The sequence below is a fragment of the Zerene cesonia genome, chromosome 16 (genome assembly GCF_012273895.1).
Source record: "Zerene cesonia ecotype Mississippi chromosome 16, Zerene_cesonia_1.1, whole genome shotgun sequence".
NCBI classification, from domain to species: domain Eukaryota; kingdom Metazoa; phylum Arthropoda; class Insecta; order Lepidoptera; family Pieridae; genus Zerene; species Zerene cesonia.
The window spans coordinates 7,285,652-7,305,287 of record NC_052117.1 but is presented as its reverse complement, the minus strand read 5'-3'; the positions used below and the strand labels follow the sequence as shown (position 1 = coordinate 7,305,287).

Here is a 19,636-nt window from a genome sequence, read left to right as displayed (position 1 = left end):
GAATAGACCTATATAACATAGATAAACAAAATTTGATTTGTTTTATAAGTACCCCATACTAATTTTGAGATTTTGGTCAAACTTATTAATTAACTTGTTATTAAATTATTTTGTTTGAAAATAGTAGTAAGCTTTACGTTTATCTGTGTACTTTTTGACAGTACGATATGTCAAAATTTTTAATTTCAAGGTATTCGATTCTGATAATCGGCCGGGTTACGGGTGTTGGTGTCTTTCGCCAATTTGAATAAGCAATGGCTTTTCAACTATTTTATTGCAATATTAAAAGCAACTCATTAAAAATGAATTAGAATATGTGCTTTCACTATGAATTCTCCATCAATAGTGGCGTGCCGTGAAATTTTCGATGAAAACAGTCAACCGTCTGCAGAGGGTTCGTTTTGTTTGTACTTTGTATTTCATAAAAATAATCGATAACTTTTTTAGGATTTTTTTTTGCTAATTTATAAATTGATATTATATGTATAAATAATAACTACCTTTATAAATTTACGTCTGTTTTATTTCCTTTGTTCTTATTAGAATCGGTTATTTAATTAAATAAAATACTACTTATTTAAATTTAATTTAAGGAATTTAGGAAAGAACATCTTAAATATTCTATAACAAACAACGTGTAAGAATGAACATATAGTTAAGTCACAATTTTTTCCAAGTAATGAATCATAAATAATTGATAAGTATTAATTTTACCATAAATAAAAAAAAAGAATGCTGTTCTACTTAAATAAAAATCCTTCAAGAAGAAATAAATCAATTACCATGTTCTGAAATATTTCAGTGTAAATATATAAAAAACTAGCTGTACCCGGCAAACACTGTTCTGCCTTATATCATTTAGGGGTATGAAAAATTTATGTTGGCCGATTCTCGTAGATATCGGATAAGCACAAAAAATTTCATCAAAATCGGTCAAGCTGTTACGGAGGAGTATGGCAACGAAAACTGTGACATGAGAATTTTATAGATTAGATTATATATGTAAAGATTTAAATTTAATTGTAGAAATATCTGAATATGCCTGTCAACTTGGCATTGATCCTGAAAGTGAAACCCATTTGTTGCCATTGGCTAGAGATGGGCTCATGCAAGCCCTACCACCACCATGGAAAGCATAGTAAGTACCAAGTAGAAGGGTGTTGATATATTGTTTAAATAAATTGTCTAAATCACGTCCCAAATAAATTAGTAAATGAACTATATTTTGAATGAAAATAAAAATCAAATCAATTTATCTTATAAAACGTTGTCATGCAATTGATGTTATGATTTAGACCTGATCTCTGAGGCTACTTAAATTTATAATGACAAATTGTAATCAAAATTTTTTTTGGTTGGTATACATATCCAATAGGGTGCTATCCCACTTCAAGTGTAATTATCTAATTATTTATCATAAATTATAATATTACTAGTTAGTACTGTTGCCCGTAGCTTTGCCCGCATGGTCACAATATTTTTTCATGGGAATTAAGTATCTCACTGCAGCAATAAGTATCTTCATCATCATCATCATCAGCCCATATATGTTCCCACTGCTGGGATACAGGCCTCCTATGAGGGTTCAGGCCATAATCCACCACGCTGGCCACGTGCGGGTTGGTAGATGTCACATGTCGTCGAACTTTTAATTCTTGGACATGCCGGTTTCCTCACGATGTTTTCCTTCACCGTTTAAGCAGTGGTGATGTTATCCACATGCGCAGATAAATTGAAAAATCAATTTATTTCCTGCACTCTCGCCCGGTCTCGAACCCTGACTTATCGATTTTGAAGTCGAGGTTCTCACCACTGAGCCACCACTACGTATAATAAGTATCTTAATTTTGTTAAACTATTGATCACAAATGTTGTCTTTATCAATGAGATGTTATAGACTAGAAGCCACAAATTGCGGAGTTAAAGGTTCTCTATCTGAGCTAATTAATTCTCAAAATATTAATTTCTCTTTAGCAAAAAGATCTTATATGAATTCCTACAATTATTTTCTTTTATATATGATTATTAAATTAAAAATAAACTATTTCTAATCAATACCAAAAAAGCACTGTAGAATATAGAATGTAAATATTAATTAATATTACTTTATCTAAAGCTATGATGAAAAACTGCAAAGTCATTATTACTACAATGAGGAAACGAAAAAGACACAGTGGGAACATCCGTTAGATCATGTTTATAGGGAGCTTGTTAAGAAAGCTAGAGATGCGTCTATGTTGGATGATACCTGTGCATCTGTACAGGTAGGTTTAATTAATATATTTTGACTAATTTTTTATTAGCTTTACCTGTATGTTTTTGTATGTAACAAACCTCTTTAGACTCGATTCTGACCCCCTTTAAAAGGACAGATTTAATTCAAAATTTTTGCACTTATCAAGGATTGATTTCTATACAATAATTTCATGAGCTTTTATTATTATACTAAAATTCCTTATTTATATTCTGTATACGAACAAGATTAAATTTTAAATTTCAATCATTAAGGTGTATTAGTATTAAAACACTATATTTTATTATTAAATAATGTTTCTTCTGTAAAAGATTGTGTTGATTTGACATTGTATCTTCTACAATAATATGACGAAAGAGTAATCCATGTTCCTTATTAGTAATATTTTAAAGCGGGCAGCCGACAGTGCAGCGAAGATTCGCGGAGGCACTACCTCTTACTACTACTACCTCTGTGAATCTTCATGGGCAGTGGTGACCGCTTACCATCAGGCGAACCACCAGCTAAGTTGCCCGCTATGACATAAAAAAAATCATATTTGTTGTCCTTGAATTTTAAGTATAATAAAAAAAAACAAATGTAGACAGAGCTCTGGATATTTTCTTTAAAAGTATTTCGCAAACACTGTCTCCAACGGATAACGTAATGTTTTTTAAAAAAACTCTGTAATTAAACTTTTAGGAGTTACTAACGTCTGAAGAGAACACGAAAAACCTTGAAAGAGTCGAGACTAAAGTCGAAAGTGACGAAGATGAATTGACAACGGACAGTGATCAACATCCTTCAGATGTGAAAGACGCGAACACAACCTTAACTGCGGGTAGCAAACGTCCATTAGGAAGACCACCCTTAGGCCCATTATCGAGATTGGATAGAAAACTAAGTGACTTACGAATCTCTCCCTTACGGCGTAGCGTAGACAGTCCAGTATCGTCTAAACCCAATCTCGTGAGAAATATATCCGATAGAGATATTCTAAATCGTCCTACGTTTGAACGGCCTAAAACATTATTTAAACAGCAATCAGAGATTATTGATTTGAAAATGCACGTGTTGTCCAGCCCTGAAGAGAATTTTAGTCCATTGTTGTCTTCTGCTAAAGTTGATAAGGGATTGCCACTAACAGGTATGGTTTCAAATTTTTGCATAACTACTACAATTTAACTTTAATCTTATGTTTCAAATATGTTCAATGTATAGATAATTTCGTAAAATGCCTTATATCTTAATGTGTTCATTCAAGTTAGTTTTTATAACGCATGTATATTAAATGCGCTTTAAAATTCAGATGTTTAATTCATTGAAATCTTTTTTCTAAATTTCAAAAACGACTCGACACAAATATTTGAATGTACATGTGAATTATATTTAATTTTGTAATTTTAGGAAAAGGTAACATGTTCCTGAGAATATCACGGTCTAATTTACCAAGTCCAGACACGGAGAAATCTTTGAATCTTGATTCTGTAACTAAAAGTGACCCTCCTAAGGGAATCTTACGAGAGAAATCATCAGACTATATTCAGAGAAGGATCGAAAACATTGTCTCTGGAAAAAATAAGCAAGCATCAAGCTTTGATGAAGATAAAAAGAGTGTTAGGTAATTATAGATAAATAGATGTTATTTTTATTTTAATTCTGAATAGACTTTGAGAAAACCTTAGACTATATTTACAGGGCGTCATCTTTGACGATTTTTATATGACGATATTTAGATATATTATAGACGATATAGACGAAATGAATTCTAATTTATTAATATCTATTTATTATTACCGTTAAGTGAATATAAAATTAGCTAATTTTAAAAACTTAAAAATTATATATAACACAGATTTATCCAAATCCAATAAACAGTATATCTATTTTCTTTTAATAATCCTTGAATTTCCATAGATTCAAGCTGGAGAACCTCCCCGAACCGACAGTGAGTCCCGGCTCTAACAGTTCGTCGGAACAGAACGACGGTCAGAGTTCCATCATAAGTGCGCCAGCACCAATCCCATCACCGCTCAATCCCATCACAAACACTAATACATCACCACTAAACCCACCCACTGTGCCTTTGAATTCTATTGTTCTGTCCCCTCTAGTTAGTAGACCCCCCATCCCACCCCGTATTGATAGTCCCAGGGAGATTAAGAGCATTTCTGGATCTGAGAAGGAATCTTTGGGTATGTATTTATTTTTAATGTATTTAATATACTTAATAATAAATGTGGGCGTGTTTTAATAATTTTAGCGATGTAAATAGGTGATGTGTGTTCTCTTTCTGCTTTGTTGAAATATATTGTCATTTTAAGAAGAATATAAATAGAGGTAAAAAGGACTTGATTAATATTGTGTTTCAGAAATAATTAATTTTACAATATATGTATTTAAAAAAAATCATACATAATATGTGTACCGTCTTAATAACAATTCAATTCAAATTCCCAGCTCAATCGTTATAAGTACAATTAACCATAATATTATCATTATATGATTTCCAATAATTCTTTATTGTAGCAAGTGAAAATCGTGACAATCGAGGTGCATCCCCACGTCGAAGACTAGTTAAACCGCCACCGTCGGATTATATAAAACCTGGGCTGTTTCAGAAAAACTTTCATAAGATTTCTGATCTAGTACGCAGGAGTGATATTGAACCAACTCCAGTTAATTTGGACGAACCAACCTCTGATAAAGAAGTTCGACCACGGTAAGGATGATACGTAATGTTTTTGTTATAACTGAATTTAACACTGCCATTATAATAATATTGCCTATGATAATTTATAATATTTAAAAGTTATAATCTTCTCATATTTATAATTTGCTAGTTTTTAATGAAGATATTATGTTATACAGAAAAAATGCAGTTTATGCTATATTCAAATTATTGACTTTTAACATTTTAGATCACCGCTTATACCACAGAAAAGCAAAATATCAATAAATTTGATGGAAAGTATAGAATCTGAAACGTCGATTGACTCACCTGACAGAGAATTCGCGAACTTAGATCTCAACGATCTTGATGACTCAAATGAAAACCAAAATGTAGAAGAAACTGAATCTAAAGAAATAGAAAAAGATAAATCACCCAAAATTGAAGACGCCTCCGAAAAGTCGTATTCGAAAACAGATTCGCTACAAAGAAATCTAAACATTCCAATCCCATCAATTAAAATTCCAAAGTTAGATTTTACAAAACAAACAAAATTTGCACATTCCGATAGTGAAGATTCTAGGAAATCTAATAAAGAGGACGAGCCAAAGAGTAGTGTTAGATCAAATAGCATAGACATTCCAAAAGACTTGAGACCACAATTAAAGCTGTCACCCACCCCCAGCCTAGGTGCCGAGAGGTCACCTAGATTAGAATTAAATAAACCGTGGTCTAGTCCCTTATCTACTTTTAAACCTTTAAATAAGGCGGTGATAGCGCCATTAAAATCATCCGACTCAGCGTGTAGCCTAGGCAAAAGCTTAAGCCCTAGATTAGATGGAGTAATGTTGTCTCAAGGGAAATCAAGTTCAGATAATGTAGTTGTTGTTTATCAGTTTGAAACGCAAGATGAAAGTCCTAAAATAAAGTCGCCTATCCCAGATATGGGAGTAAGAGAAATGGTAGAAAGGAATAAAGCAGATGAGAGAAGAAGACTGGAATTGAATCTTCAAAAAGAGTTGGAGATGATTAGGGTAGAGTTTACTGCAAAGGAGAGGAGAATGAGAGCAGAGTTACAGACAGAGTTGAGAGAAGCGGAAGAAAAGTTTTTAAACGAAAAGTCTATGAGGTTATCAGAGCAAACGGAAAGACATAAACGTGAAATGGAGGAGGTATAGTGCCTTTTTACACCTTTTGTAAAAAAAAAACACATTTTTTTCAATTTAACTGTTATTTGTTTCTATGAGATGCAATGATAAACAAGAGCAAACTTCTTTCAGACTCTATCGACACGTGAGAATAATCATCAGCAAGCTTTAGAAAATTCTCTAAGAGATTTAGAAAATAAGTATCAATGTGACGTATTGGCTGCGCAAAGGCAACACGAAAGCAACATGGCGAAAGTACGGGAAGATTATGCTAGGAAGCTGTCGGAGCAAAAGGAAGAATTGGAAATAGGTAATGTGATAAAATATATAAACAATCAAGGATATCTATTATGATATAACAAACAAAAAAAAACTATTATATAATATGTAAATTTTAATATAGCATTTTATGATTTTACTATTATTCAGCCAGCTTGTTAGAATGAGATATTTATTTAAGCTGGTAACATCAAATAAACATGTATTTAGCGACAACTATCGTTCAATTGTAATCTTTTGTCTGTGACTTAACTATGGTTTTTAGAATAAATTTTTATCTGTCATCGGCAGTGATACTAAGAAAACGTCGTTTTATTAGGTTATGGGCCCAGCACGCTTCCACTGCGCCACTCTGCTTAAGAGTGTAAGTGTTCTGCGGTGTAAGAAGCTTTAGAGAGGCCATTATTTTTTTTATATTTTTCCAGAAAACGAACGCGCTTTATCAGAAGTTCGTGATCAACTCCAAATGAATTTATACCGTGAAAAATCCCGTATTATCGAAGAAAATCGAACTACCATTGATGCACTGAGAGAGGAACATACTGCTAGGATTACGGACCTGAGACATGATTATAGAGCTGAGGTTTGATTATTTTTATTTTAAATGATATTTGAAATAAAAATATATTTGTGCTGTCATCGACCCTTGACAAGTGTTCAAAATAATAATTAATGGTATCCGATAAAGTGAAGCAAACCGTGAAACTAGTATAAGCGTGTTAATAAACCTAATTTTGTGATTACGAAATAGGTTTTAAAGCAGTATAGTTGTATATTGTAGGTGTTTTGGCTGCTATTTTTCTAGATTGGCTGAAACTTCGATCTACTTTATATGAGTAATTTCCGGGAAAAATCCCCATATTTAAGGGATTTTCCTGTCATTGCAGGTGGAAAGGCTGCGCAGTCAGCACGCGTGCCACCTGGAGGAGTTGCGGGCGCGGCTCGCCGGCGAGCGCGCGGCGCGGCACGACGAGCGGGCGCTGCATGACAAGTATCGGTGCCTTAAGGAAAAGTATGCGAGACTCAAGCATGACGTTAAGGTTCGTTAAGGGTTAAGTTGAAAGTTTTTTGTGATCTTGAGCAGTTTAGTTAGGTTCGTTAAGGGGCAGTTTTTTTTTGTGGTTTTGAGCGGTTTAGCTAGGTTTGTTAAGGGGAAGTTTTTTTTTGTGGTTTTGAGCGGTTTAGCTAGGTTTGTTAAGGGGAAGTTTTTTTTGTGGTTTTGAGCGGTTTAGCTAGGTTTGTTAAGGGAAAGTTTTTTTTTGTGGTTTTGAGCGGTTTAGCTAGGTTTGTTAAGGGGAAGTTTTTTGTTGTGGTTTTGAGCGGTTTAGCTAGGTTTGTTAAGGGGAAGTTTTTATGATCTTGAGCGTTTAAGGTTGGATCGTTAAGGGGTAGTTTATTTTGACCTTATAGTTCAGTAGTTAAAGGACCTTTCCTAAGTGAATAGAATAGTCCTATTTTGAAGATGCGTATGACGGGCGCTGGATGTGTGGCAAGTATCACTGCCTTAAAGATAAATAATGCGATGTTGAAAAATTTCGTTAAGGTTCGTAAAGAGGAAGTTTTACTGGTCTAGATCGGTTTAGCTTGGGTTGTTAAGGGGGAGTTTCTTCAGTGAATTAATTAGAAGTTGCTCGGTGACGTATGTGGGGTGAAGGATACGTGACAACCGTTACCTTAAAGAGTATGAGAGGCTTTACGTCATGTCAGTGTTTGATAAGAGTGAGATTTGTTTGACCTATAGTTTTGTAGTTAAGGGACATTTCCGGAGTGAGTTATTTCGAAGATACCTGGTTACGTATGACTTAAAGTAATACGTTTGCAGATGTCAATAGAACGCCGCAACAAGAGGCGCGAGATGAGCATGACCACAGGCTCGGAAACTGAGAAGTCCAATTCGCACAAAGCTAATCAATCCTTGGAGAGGTTAGTATTATTTCTCTAATTAATATTGGCTGCATGTTTTGATACTTCAGTAATTTTCGTTTCTGTATTTTATTCAGCACTAAAGAATATCCATCCGTTTTGAAAAGGGACAAAAAATCTCTCTATAATATTTATTCAGAGAAATTGTGTTAAAATCATGTTTAAATAAATGTTATGTCTTTACCTGGTAATTTTAAATATCTTATTATTCAAACAATAATTGCAGATGTAAAGAAGTAAACGAGACATCAGTCAGTGCTATAGTGGAAACGGAACCGCCCCGTCTCAGACTGAACAATAATCCAATGAGATATAATGACAATGAGACGTCATACTCGGAGAGCAATCAGCAGAGAACGGACAATAATAATGACGAATGGAAGAATCGAGATAATGTAAGTTCATGGACCATTTTTTGTTCACGACTTCAAATGTGAATTTCACGATAACAATGTACTTACAATAATTGGTATGTTAATAGATTCCTAGGATTATGCACATATAGGATATAAATTAAATTACGAAAAGTTTTTAGAGTTTTTAGAGTTAATTAACATAGAATAATCAATGTTTAGACATCAAGGCACAATCCGTACGATCGCGCCACGCTGTTAAGTGTTTCGACATTTTATAACATTCGATTGCTACACGAATTTTGACAAGTTATGAAAAGCGACATGTGTATATTAAATGACAATTATTTATCCAACAGAATATTAAAATACAATTGTTATCCGACAATCCTACTTCCTGCTATCCAACTAATGTTATGCTACTAATATCCTTCTAATATTATAAATGCGAAAGTTTGTAAGGATGTGTGTGTATTTGTTGCTCTTTCACGCAAAAACTACAGAACCAATTGCAATGAAATTTGGTACGTAGACAGCTAGACAAATTATCCCGATATTCCTACGGGATACGGACTGACGCGGGTGAAACCGCGGGGCGCAGCTAGTAGATAATATTTCATCTAGCAACATAATAACTAGTTAACGGGTAACAGCCCGCAGCTTCGCCCATCTGGTCCAAATAAATTTTCATGGTACAAACTCTCATCCCCTATTCAATTATTGGGGGTAGAGGTCCCCTTTTTGTAGCGGATTTTAACATCATGTGCCAAACGTGGCTATCTACGTGCCAAATTTCAGCCAGATCGATCCAGTTGTTTTAAGTGTGCGTTGATAGATAAGTCAGTCAGATATCCGTTTGATTTTACGCGAGCATTATACATTTAGAAATTAAAGACTTTTTAACGGATTCAAAACGCGATTTAGTCTCCCCGTGACCACGCTCGCTGTAAAGTGCTCGAAACGTTGTCGGGTTAATAATATAATGAATAAATCGCGTTTAAAATCCGTTAAAACGTCTTAATTTTCAATCAGGTACCATTACGTTATGTTTAAATAGAATTTATTGTTAGCAGCAAACGGGTGTGTCGTCTTTAACATCAGCATTGAAGCAGTCTCGTAATAGACGCACTGGCGTTGCTTTCCGCGAACCCCCTAGACATACAAGAACTGGTACGTTGATATCTATGTAATATCTTTTGTTTGTGTGACTCTCTTTTAGAATATGTATACAGGGTGTCCGGGACATGGTACTACAGGCTTTAAGGGGAGATAGTTGAACTGGTCATGTATTCAATGCACATAAATAACTTCCTCAGTATCAGTTACGAGATTTTTGTTTGTTTGTTGTTGTTTATGTGACACCCTGTATATAATGTATTCGTGTGAATGTATAGTGTTGTTAAGATAATGCAATACTAATCTGTGTTTATATTTAAGTTTCTATGACAAAGGTTTCATTTTACAATGCATGGAAGCGGAGTTATCTTTTCGAAGTCATTTACTCATTCTTACTTAGAGATACCACTAAGCCATTGTAGCTTTGATTATATTTCAGTTTCAATAGTTCAATGTTTTGTCGTATTTTATACTTCTTTTTCGTATTTTGTAGAGACTTCAATATTTACTCAATATAATTCGTAACAACCAAGCGAAAGCATGGCCTTCTGCTCGTGGAAATATATTTAAATCGCTCTTTAGTCTTTTCGCGTTAATAAAATAGTTATCGGTGAAGCCACTCCTCCCACCCAATTAGAATTCTAGAAATAAGAAAGTTAACAGTTTCCTGCAATATATCTATTTCATAGATGAGACTACCAACAGTAATGTAATAACATTTAACGCGAATGGACTATAACTCTAATCGTATTTTTCCTCTTATGATTCTTTAATAATTTCATTACATATTTATATCCCATACGGGGAAAAAAAACTGCATAAAGACGAATCCAAACGTTAACACAATTATTAAGTTTCGTTTGATTTATTCCATAAATATAAATCACAAATCACTTCCATAATATCGAATAAGTGTATCGCCTAGCTATACGTGGTACCTTAGTCCATTTTAAACATCTCCGTTTCCGGATTCTCCCAACACTGTCTAACTAACTGTGCTTTTAAATATGCTTGCAATTTCAGAGCTAAAGGAATGTTAAACTAGTTAGATTGTTTTACCATACACCGTAATATTTGCACAGGCGCCACAACTGATTACCAAGACTCGTCCGACGCGACCACCGCTGACGAGAAGTCGAAAGAGGCCGTTAACGGTGAGTTTTTATATGTATACGAGTTGCGCGCCCCGGCTTCGCCCGGGTAGTCGTTAGACCTAATGGAAATAATGTAAACTCTCTTGTAAGTTGGATCAAACTGTACGTGGTGTGCAATTTTTTATTAAAATCGGTTGCGTAGTTTGGGCGTCCATCGCGGACACACAACGTGATACGTAGTTTATATATATTAAGAATATTTTTCTATGTACTTTTACCTGCATACTTTTTAAAATTATTTTGTCGATATTTTATTTATATTTTTTTATATTTGTTTTTTATTTGCGTGTATATTAGTTTTTATCGTAAACTTACTTTGTTTTATGTATTTCTATATTCATTGCACCCCATACATTTGATTGGGTATGACGAGAAATCACCAAAATATGATATATTTAGAAATAGAGCGATATCGAATGCTAGAGATATATCAACACAAAGTAAATAAATGCATTAGTGTTTTTCGAAGGTCCATATTTATTACAATTTTATATACCAATTCTTAAAGATAGTAGAATAACTTTTCACAACTCGACTAGGAGAACAAAAAAGTAGAATAACTTTGCACAACTCGACTAGGAGAACAAAAAAACGATCTAATATTGTTTATCTGGACGGAATACGAACAGGATAATATAAATGTGCTTACAATTTTTCAATTTCTACAATAACATTTACGTTTTGTATGCAGAACACTAAAGAGTTTAAATATTGCGCACTTAAATGTAAGTATGACCGCCTCCTTGGTACAGTGGTTAGGGCGTGAGCTTAGAACCGAGGGGTCCTGGTTTCGATTCCCGGTGGGGACGAAAAAAAAAAGTCTCGGTCTGGTAGGACACAGAAGGCTGATCACCTACTTGTCCATAAAGAAAATCGATCAGTGAAACAGATATACATCATCTGCCCCATACCCCACTAGGGGACACGGGACTCCACTTTTAAATGTTAGTATGATTTACATGTGTATGACCGCGGCTTTGCCCGCGTAGTCCAAGGAAATTGCAATAGGAATGAGATGCTTCGCCACTATAAAGAGTGTTCTATAACACTCTACAGGCTACTAACTATCTCTAGATACACTATCATATCATTAAATCGCTTCGTTACGATGTGAAAGAAAGACAAACACACTTTCACATTTATTGTATTATAGTGAGAATGTGATTTTTTTTACAGGTCACCTTCGTCGTAGATTTACAAGATTAAAATCAGCATCAACGTCCAGATTAAATTATTCGCCCAAGTGAGTAGCTCTTATTTTAAATATATATTATCATACCAAACTATTTTAATTTATTACAATCAGAATTAATTATTCATCATAAGCCCCATAAGCATCTTTTGGAATTTATATTAATTGTTTTCATTACTTTCAGTGATATGTCTTATTTGAGGCCACACCACATACACCACATCACTGCGTCTTATTATAGAACGCATTGATATCACCTTGTTTACATAAGTTGGCCGTATATTAAAGTTTCATATATCTGTCCCTTTCACACGTACGCACAATCGTATAAGAGTGAATCGGTCTTCTCTCTCACATTGCTATGTGCTGGAAATTAATACTGGCCCAAAGACTATGAATAATGTGAGGGGAGTTGGGTCGGATGTCGAATTTGTTTATTCGACGTCTGAACACGTAGGCACAATCGCTACGAATGTGCCCCGATTCAAAGTGGAGCGATATTATATTCAACCATTAAATTCTTGCATAATTATAACCGGTAATGCATGTGACAATTATATCTACAAATTCATATATTCTGTGTAATTTAATGTTTATTATACACTACGTTATTCGCTCCTCAGTGTGTCATGTCACTCAGTGAAGCCGCAGCTTTCTAACGATGAAAGAATTTTTGAAATCAGTCCAGTGGTTTTAGCATGAAAGATGCAAAAGTTTCCTTTTTATAATATTATTGTAGATACACCATATAATTGAGTATTTACTATATATTTGTATAAATAATTATTATATAGACGCGGGGAGGGCTGGGCAAGTCCGCTGGAATCGCTCCGCCAACAGCTGAGGAAGTTGGACGATTTGGAAGATCAGTTCCCGGATTTGGCTTGTCAGCCCGCGTACAGCCTGCGGTATCCTTTCGCTGAACTGGGTGAGATAATTTTACAAAGCTTTTTCCAAAACATTGATTAAAATTTATATTATGTAGTCTCTTCTGGGTTACAACTATATCTATGGAAATTCGTTTTAGTTTTTGTTACTAGTGCAATTAATAAAGCATTTATTAATAACACACAGACGCTAATAACTATTAATTCAAAATCTTTGATAGATTGATAGATCCTTCGCATAAGGTTGTTTTTCTGATTCTGGATTCGATTCTGATTCTTATTCTCATTTGAATGCAGTTTGTCGAATAGATCTGCACAGTTACATTTGTCAATGTTAAATAATGAAAATTTGTTAACTTTAAATCGATGCATATAATCAACTAGTTCATTGAATTTTTCCACGTTTTCCAGGGTCAGTAGGTGGAGCTGATACGCCCGAGCTAGAGTTCGTGCGTCACCGTGCGGTGGTAGAGCGCGAGGGGATGCGGCGGGCGCGTGCTGTGTTGCGACGTCGTAGAGCTGCTCTCAAAGAGACGCGCGCTGAGCTCTCCCCGCATAGAGCGCCCTCGGTGAGTGTAAAGCACATGCTCTACTGTTATCTATGGTCTCTATTGTCTATACTGTTTCCTCTGTCTCTACCGTTTTCACTCTCTATACTGGATATACTGTTTCTAGAATCTATAATATCTCTACCGTCTCTACTACTCTTTCGCCTCTACTATCTCTATCATCTCTATTATCTTGCTCGATTCTGAACTCTTGTAAAACTGAAATGTAATTTGACGTTTCTTTTTAATAAAGCTGAGAGAAAACTTTGATTACATAGCAGGAGGAAAAAAGGACTTAAATTCGCGCTACGCAGTGATGTGTTGCCTGTGGATAGTGAATTAAGATATCTAAAAGTAGAGTTTTTTTTTAAATATAATTATGCATTATAAAAAAGCTCAAAAAGTAAATGGCTACTTTTGATTCTTGTTTATTCGAAGTGTCCATAACTAGATGACTACTCATTTTTATGTGGATCATAAATAATACAGCATATTATTTTTAGATGCAGAAATGCAATTTGATGTTGGTAAGTCGTCAGTAGCTATTGGAATATCGTATCAATTAGTATTTATTAGACTTCAAAACAATTAGTTAGCGTAGGATAAAGATTTATCCGAGTATTTTATATTTTTATACCAATAGCAATTTGAATTGGTGTATGCACTGTGCTACCTCATGAATATTCATATTATTCTTAAACATTCATGTAATAACTGAGAAATCTATTGACATATTTGAGTTCATATAACCTGTCCCACACTCGCATGGTTTGAAACAGTAATATAGAATTTAATGAAACAAAAAGTGGGTAAGTATAGAGTTATTCTATTTTGAAGAATGTTTGCAGATCCGCCTTTATTTATCCTACTATATTGTTTGAGTTTTTACAATGATAATTTGATTTTATCTTTTTTCATTTCTTTTGTTTAATACAGAATACGATTTTTTATCGACAATACCAACTACTTTAGGATCACGTACATAATCAAAACCAATTTAGTTTCTTAGAAAAGGGAGAGAAATGCTTTGAACAGTATTAAGTTCAATCTTATTGCAACCTTGAGACATGGCAATGGGATAACAAATCGTAAAAAAATTATCTAATACAAAATAAGTGCTCATTTCTCAAGCGCGCAATTATTTGTCGTTTGGTATTGTTTTTCGAAGAGTTCTATTGTTAAATATAGAACACGACCATTTAAATAAATTCTATTTATATTATATCTAAAAAAACTTAGTCGAATGTATTCCCTCAATAGGATACCAAAATATCGGGGGTTCTGCGTCTTAGGATAGTGTTCCGATACTTGTCACATAATATCCACTTTGTGAATACTCAAAGATCGACAACGTCGTTTTGATGTCGGTAATTATTGAGTATCTTGGCGTTTTTTTTTACATTACATTTGTAAATGTTTACATTGATATAATAGTTTCCATATTAAGTTCGAATTGTGACTTTGAATTATCTATATGAGTTTGAGTTCGACTTTTGAGTTTGAGTTCTGAGTTTTGAGTTTGAGTTTGAGTTGAGATTTAAGTTAACTTTGTGTTTTGATTTTGGGTTTGAGTTGGGGTTTGACTTTGACATTTGAGTTTGAGTTTTGAGTTTGGGTTTGATATAGGGATTGAGTTATAATTTTAACTTTGAATTTTAAGTTAAGTTTGAGTTTTAAGTTTGAGTTTGAGTTTGAGTTCGAATTAGAGTTGTAACGAAAGGCCGAAGCGTAGAGAGTGACGCGTGTGTGGTGGGGCGGCAGGAGGAGCGCGAGGCGACGGAGCTGGAGGTGGCGCTGCACCGCGCGCGCGCGCTGCTCGGCGAGAAGGAGATCCGCCTGCGCCACATCGAGCGCGCGCTGCGCCGCCTCGCGCCGCGCGCGCCCCCCGCGCACGCCGCGCCCGCCGCGCAGGTGCGCGTGCGCCTCACCGTGCACTATTTTACACCTGATGGCTTTCTTTTATAGCTCAATGAACGCTTGTACTAGGATACGGCCTGAGATGGGACGCGATTTCCTATAATTTAGTTTTCGACAAGGAAACATTAAAAGATGGGCTTAAATATAAAGGCCAGCAACACATTCGTGATGCACCTATCAGCGCGAGTGGTTATGGGCGGCGGACAATATTTTCCATCAGATTTTGTTTGCCTGCTTAGCTATAAAAAAAGGTACCGGGGCATTTTTCTCGTTGGAACATAGATTCGGGAAGCGTGTTCCAATTCCTTGCGGTTCGGATTAAGGGATGGGATGGATACTTGGAACTCTTTGTCCTAATGCTGCTATCGTGTAGGTGATGCTTACGCGCTTTTGTTGTCTTTATGTTCTACGCTAAGGAACAACCTTTAGCAATGGCTTGCTTTAGCAAAGATATGGTTTCAACTGTAGCTAGCGAGCAGATGCACCCTCTCTTCAGTTACAAGTTAAACCATTGCTAAACTGGGTTTAGATTCCTTTTAGTAGTGGATAAAGCACTATGGATATGAATCATTTGTCACAGACCAAAAAGGTACCACACCTAAGGAAAATCCTGCTGTGTCGCATTCTTTAACAAAGCCTTTATATAATTAGTGCTTTGTTTTAATTTTGTAATTTTTTTTACACTTCTACTCAATGTTTACTTTTCTGATGTTCTTTAGAAATTCATATTATAAAAGGTATTTTAGTCACATTGAGTGTTGTAGACTTTTTCTAAACTGAAAAAGTTATAAGGAGCAGTGCGCTAAAATATTTTTTATATTGGCTCTCGATGTTAGATCGTTTTTTTATCATTTCTGTCATATTTTGTTGAATGTTTTAACGACTCATTGCCTTTTATAATAATTGTTTTTATGTACTTTTTATTAAATGTTATTTATGATGTTGAGATCTTGTATCATGCACGATATCATTCTTTGTAGATGATTCCTAAGCATTATAGAACATCATTTTATTAATGTTATGTATAAGTACTTATCCTTAAAAAACGTTTAATAACTATTTAAAACACGAACAAGATTAATTGTTTCTCTAAATATTGTACTGCTCATCATAATAAGATTTTTTTAAAGAATAGAAAAAATTCGAACCTTCTTTATTTAGCCGAAACATGGCAACGCTAACCTCTCGGTCACCCGTGGTCCCGCCTCAGCAATCGTATTTCTTCTACTCTTTCGGTTTCATGTGCCCAAGGGAATCTCGCCTTGTGATCAATTTTTTTCTATTATTTAAAAACTTCAGATTTTTTAAGTATTTAAATTCTATAAAACTAGAAACTAAATTCTTATCATAAATTATTACATTAGTTGCTTCAAAGTTTATACTAATGTCTATTTTAATCGCGGAGCGTGATTTAGAATGATGTATAAATAACATCCTTTCGAAATTACATCGAATTTAATTTTACACAGATATTGAATGGATTTGCAGACCAAGTTCTTTTAATTATATTATGTTATGTATGTTTTTATATTTCCTCGGTGAATGTTTATTTATTTTTTACGCTGTTGTTTAATTATATAATTGTTGAGAATCCGTCTTAATTTGTATACTAATGTTAAAATTACTTTACAATTGGTTTTGTTATACATCATTGGACGTTTTCTGTGCATTGCTTTTTTTAAATCTAACAATTATAATTATGATTGTTTAATTGAAAACATTGTAAATGTTTGTTTTGCTAGAAATTTGTTCGTATCTTTTAAAAATATTACGTGTAATGCGCAAGTTATAGTTAATATTATAACAAGTACTATGCATATGTATAAATATGTGCTAGTGAACTTTATGGTGTATTGACAAATGCAATTGTGCAATTGTCGTATTAAAAAAAAATTTTTTACAAAAACCGATTTTGCAAACTTATTACGTGTCTATTTTTGTGTTGTGACCCACATTTAATTTGTGTATTTGGAGATTTACTTTTCACAATTTTTTTATATTATAAAATTCCATTGTTGATATTTAAAATTTTACTTGCTTTTAGATGTTTTCACACATCATTTCATAAAACCATGCATGAATGCATTATGTGTGGAATTTTTGCTTCTTTATTAGAATATATTATCTACTATTAGACTATAGCGTTGACTTGTAACAGAATATCGAGCATTCGACGCAATTAAATTTTATCGAAGTGGCTTTCGAGCTGTTTTATTACTTTTTATTATTATTACTGGCTTTTGAATACCATCCGCTGTATGCATTACACCGAACAGAGCGTAGAGCGTTCGCAAGAATGTTACATTGAGAGATATAGAGCATTTGGTCGAGCATTAGTTCGACCAAATGCTCTAGTATATAACCAGTCTAAAACATAGTTTGTTTTATGTGCAGAAAATGCGTTTTCAATACACATAGTGACATACAAAGAAATAATTGCAGGAAGCGACGACGAGCGAAGCATCGTCGGGCAGCGAAGCGGGCAACGAGGCGGAGGCGGGCGGCGCCGTGCTGCGCTCGCTACGCGCGCTGCACGCCGACGTGCGCGACATCTGGCGGGCGCTCGACGTGCGCCGCCCGCACACGGGTGACCGTCTTATGATATCTTATGACTTATGAATCATAAGATATCATAAGTCATAAGATATCATTTTTATGGCTTATGATATTTTATGATTTAGAAATTAAAGACTTAGTCACCCCGTGTCATGCTCGCTGTAAAGTGTTCGAAAAGTCGGATTAATAATATAATGAATAAATCGCGTTGCAAATAATACACTAAGTACTTTTTGAGGGTCTAGTCTATCTCAATACCAACTGTTACCAAAATCGGTTGAGAGGTTTAGCTTTATAGACAGGTTTAACAAACAGGCCTGATTTAATTCTGCAAGTATCCAAATTTCCCAATTTTTACGTGATATGAAACGTCGCCTTTTACCCTATCAGTTTTATGACACCTTACAAAGTTGCGTAAAAGAAAATGTAAAATTAAACCTACCTATCTTATACGTATTTAATACATTCATTGTCCTTCCAGCTTCACCTGAAACTAGTTCCTGTAATATGCCAACCACTTCACACACTAGGATGACTTTATCAGCCGTAAGTATTTTTTTTTATATCTCTTTACATGCAAATATGTGTCAGAAGATATAAATTACTAGGTATGTTATTTTTGTTAGTTATGAAGACAGTAAGTCTACTTTTTCCACTGTAAAAGATCTCATCCTCATGTGAAAAATTCCATTGACAACACGGGCGAACTCGCAGGCGGAAAGCTAGTTTGTTTAATAAACTAATTGGTACGACTAGTTACACAATTATCGAGATCTCACAGCTCTTGGCATAATCCATGGAATGAATGCTCAAAAATGCCACGTCTAATAAAGGCCACCTAAAATATTAGCACTACTGAATATCAGCACTGCGTTTGCCTCGCACATACAGCATATGCTGATTAGTCTCTAAGTGTTTTTAGTTTTAATAGCGTGGTGTAAGAAAATATTTCATATTAAATTTATCATTCTCATTACAGCCCGAACCGACAATACAAGACAATTCAGACAGCGTGGCGGAAAAGGCGAAAGGGTTACGCGCTTGGCTACAGACTACACCGTGATTCAAATAATGACGTTTTTTTGCACATTATTCGGACAAACAAGTTGGAAAAAAAGATAAAGATAAAAAGAAGTTTCAATGGCAATTAAATTTATTGTAGGATATAAATCCGTGTGTATGTTTTTATAGTCTGTTCGCAGAGTCAAGTTAATATTGAATCTAAGACGTTATAATAATTTACACAATTCAAACTAAGTTGATTAATTATGTATTAATTCATATTGATTATAGGCAAGAAATCCAATTACACATATGCTTATTACATAAAAGTACCTAGAATGATGGCGGCAGACAATTTATACAGCTATCTTTTTCCCACACTGGAATTATTTTTGCTTTAAGACGTAATGGTAACCGTCCTGGGTTTTGCTTAGATTATATTTTCTAACCTAAAGTTTTTTTATTAAAAAGTATGTCAAAGCCATTTGATTTTAACGACTTTCAGATTATTTTTAGTTCTATAACTTTTAAATGCTTCATAAATAAGCAATTCTTAAAAATATAAAAATTTTAATCCCGTCTCATGATTAAATTTAATTTTTTCTTAAAAAAAAAAGCGAACGGCTCTGATTTTATTCAAGCCATGTTAATCATACT

At 34.4% G+C, this 19,636-nt stretch overlaps 1 protein-coding gene across 2 annotated transcripts; it reads left to right on the top strand.

Moving 5' to 3' along the window:
- Positions 1 to 210: 210 nt before the first annotated feature.
- On the top strand, positions 211 to 19,082 carry LOC119832873 (centrosomal protein of 164 kDa). 2 transcript variants are annotated; one of them, XM_038356672.1, is made up of 22 exons: positions 211 to 394; positions 1,027 to 1,138; positions 2,117 to 2,264; positions 2,936 to 3,380; positions 3,641 to 3,854; positions 4,151 to 4,428; positions 4,763 to 4,955; positions 5,155 to 6,076; positions 6,185 to 6,362; positions 6,757 to 6,914; positions 7,219 to 7,371; positions 8,154 to 8,254; positions 8,481 to 8,649; positions 9,681 to 9,777; positions 10,806 to 10,877; positions 12,054 to 12,120; positions 12,864 to 12,997; positions 13,368 to 13,525; positions 15,266 to 15,415; positions 17,864 to 18,008; positions 18,459 to 18,523; positions 18,957 to 19,082. In XM_038356672.1, the coding sequence occupies exons 1-22, from the start codon at positions 328 to 330 to the stop codon at positions 19,038 to 19,040; spliced, it is 4,110 nt and encodes a 1,369-aa protein (XP_038212600.1). In that variant the 5' UTR covers positions 211 to 327; the 3' UTR covers positions 19,041 to 19,082. The 2 variants fall into 2 exon arrangements, with proteins under 2 accessions (XP_038212600.1, XP_038212601.1); XM_038356673.1 differs by lacking the exon at positions 15,266 to 15,415.
- Positions 19,083 to 19,636: the final 554 nt, after the last annotated feature.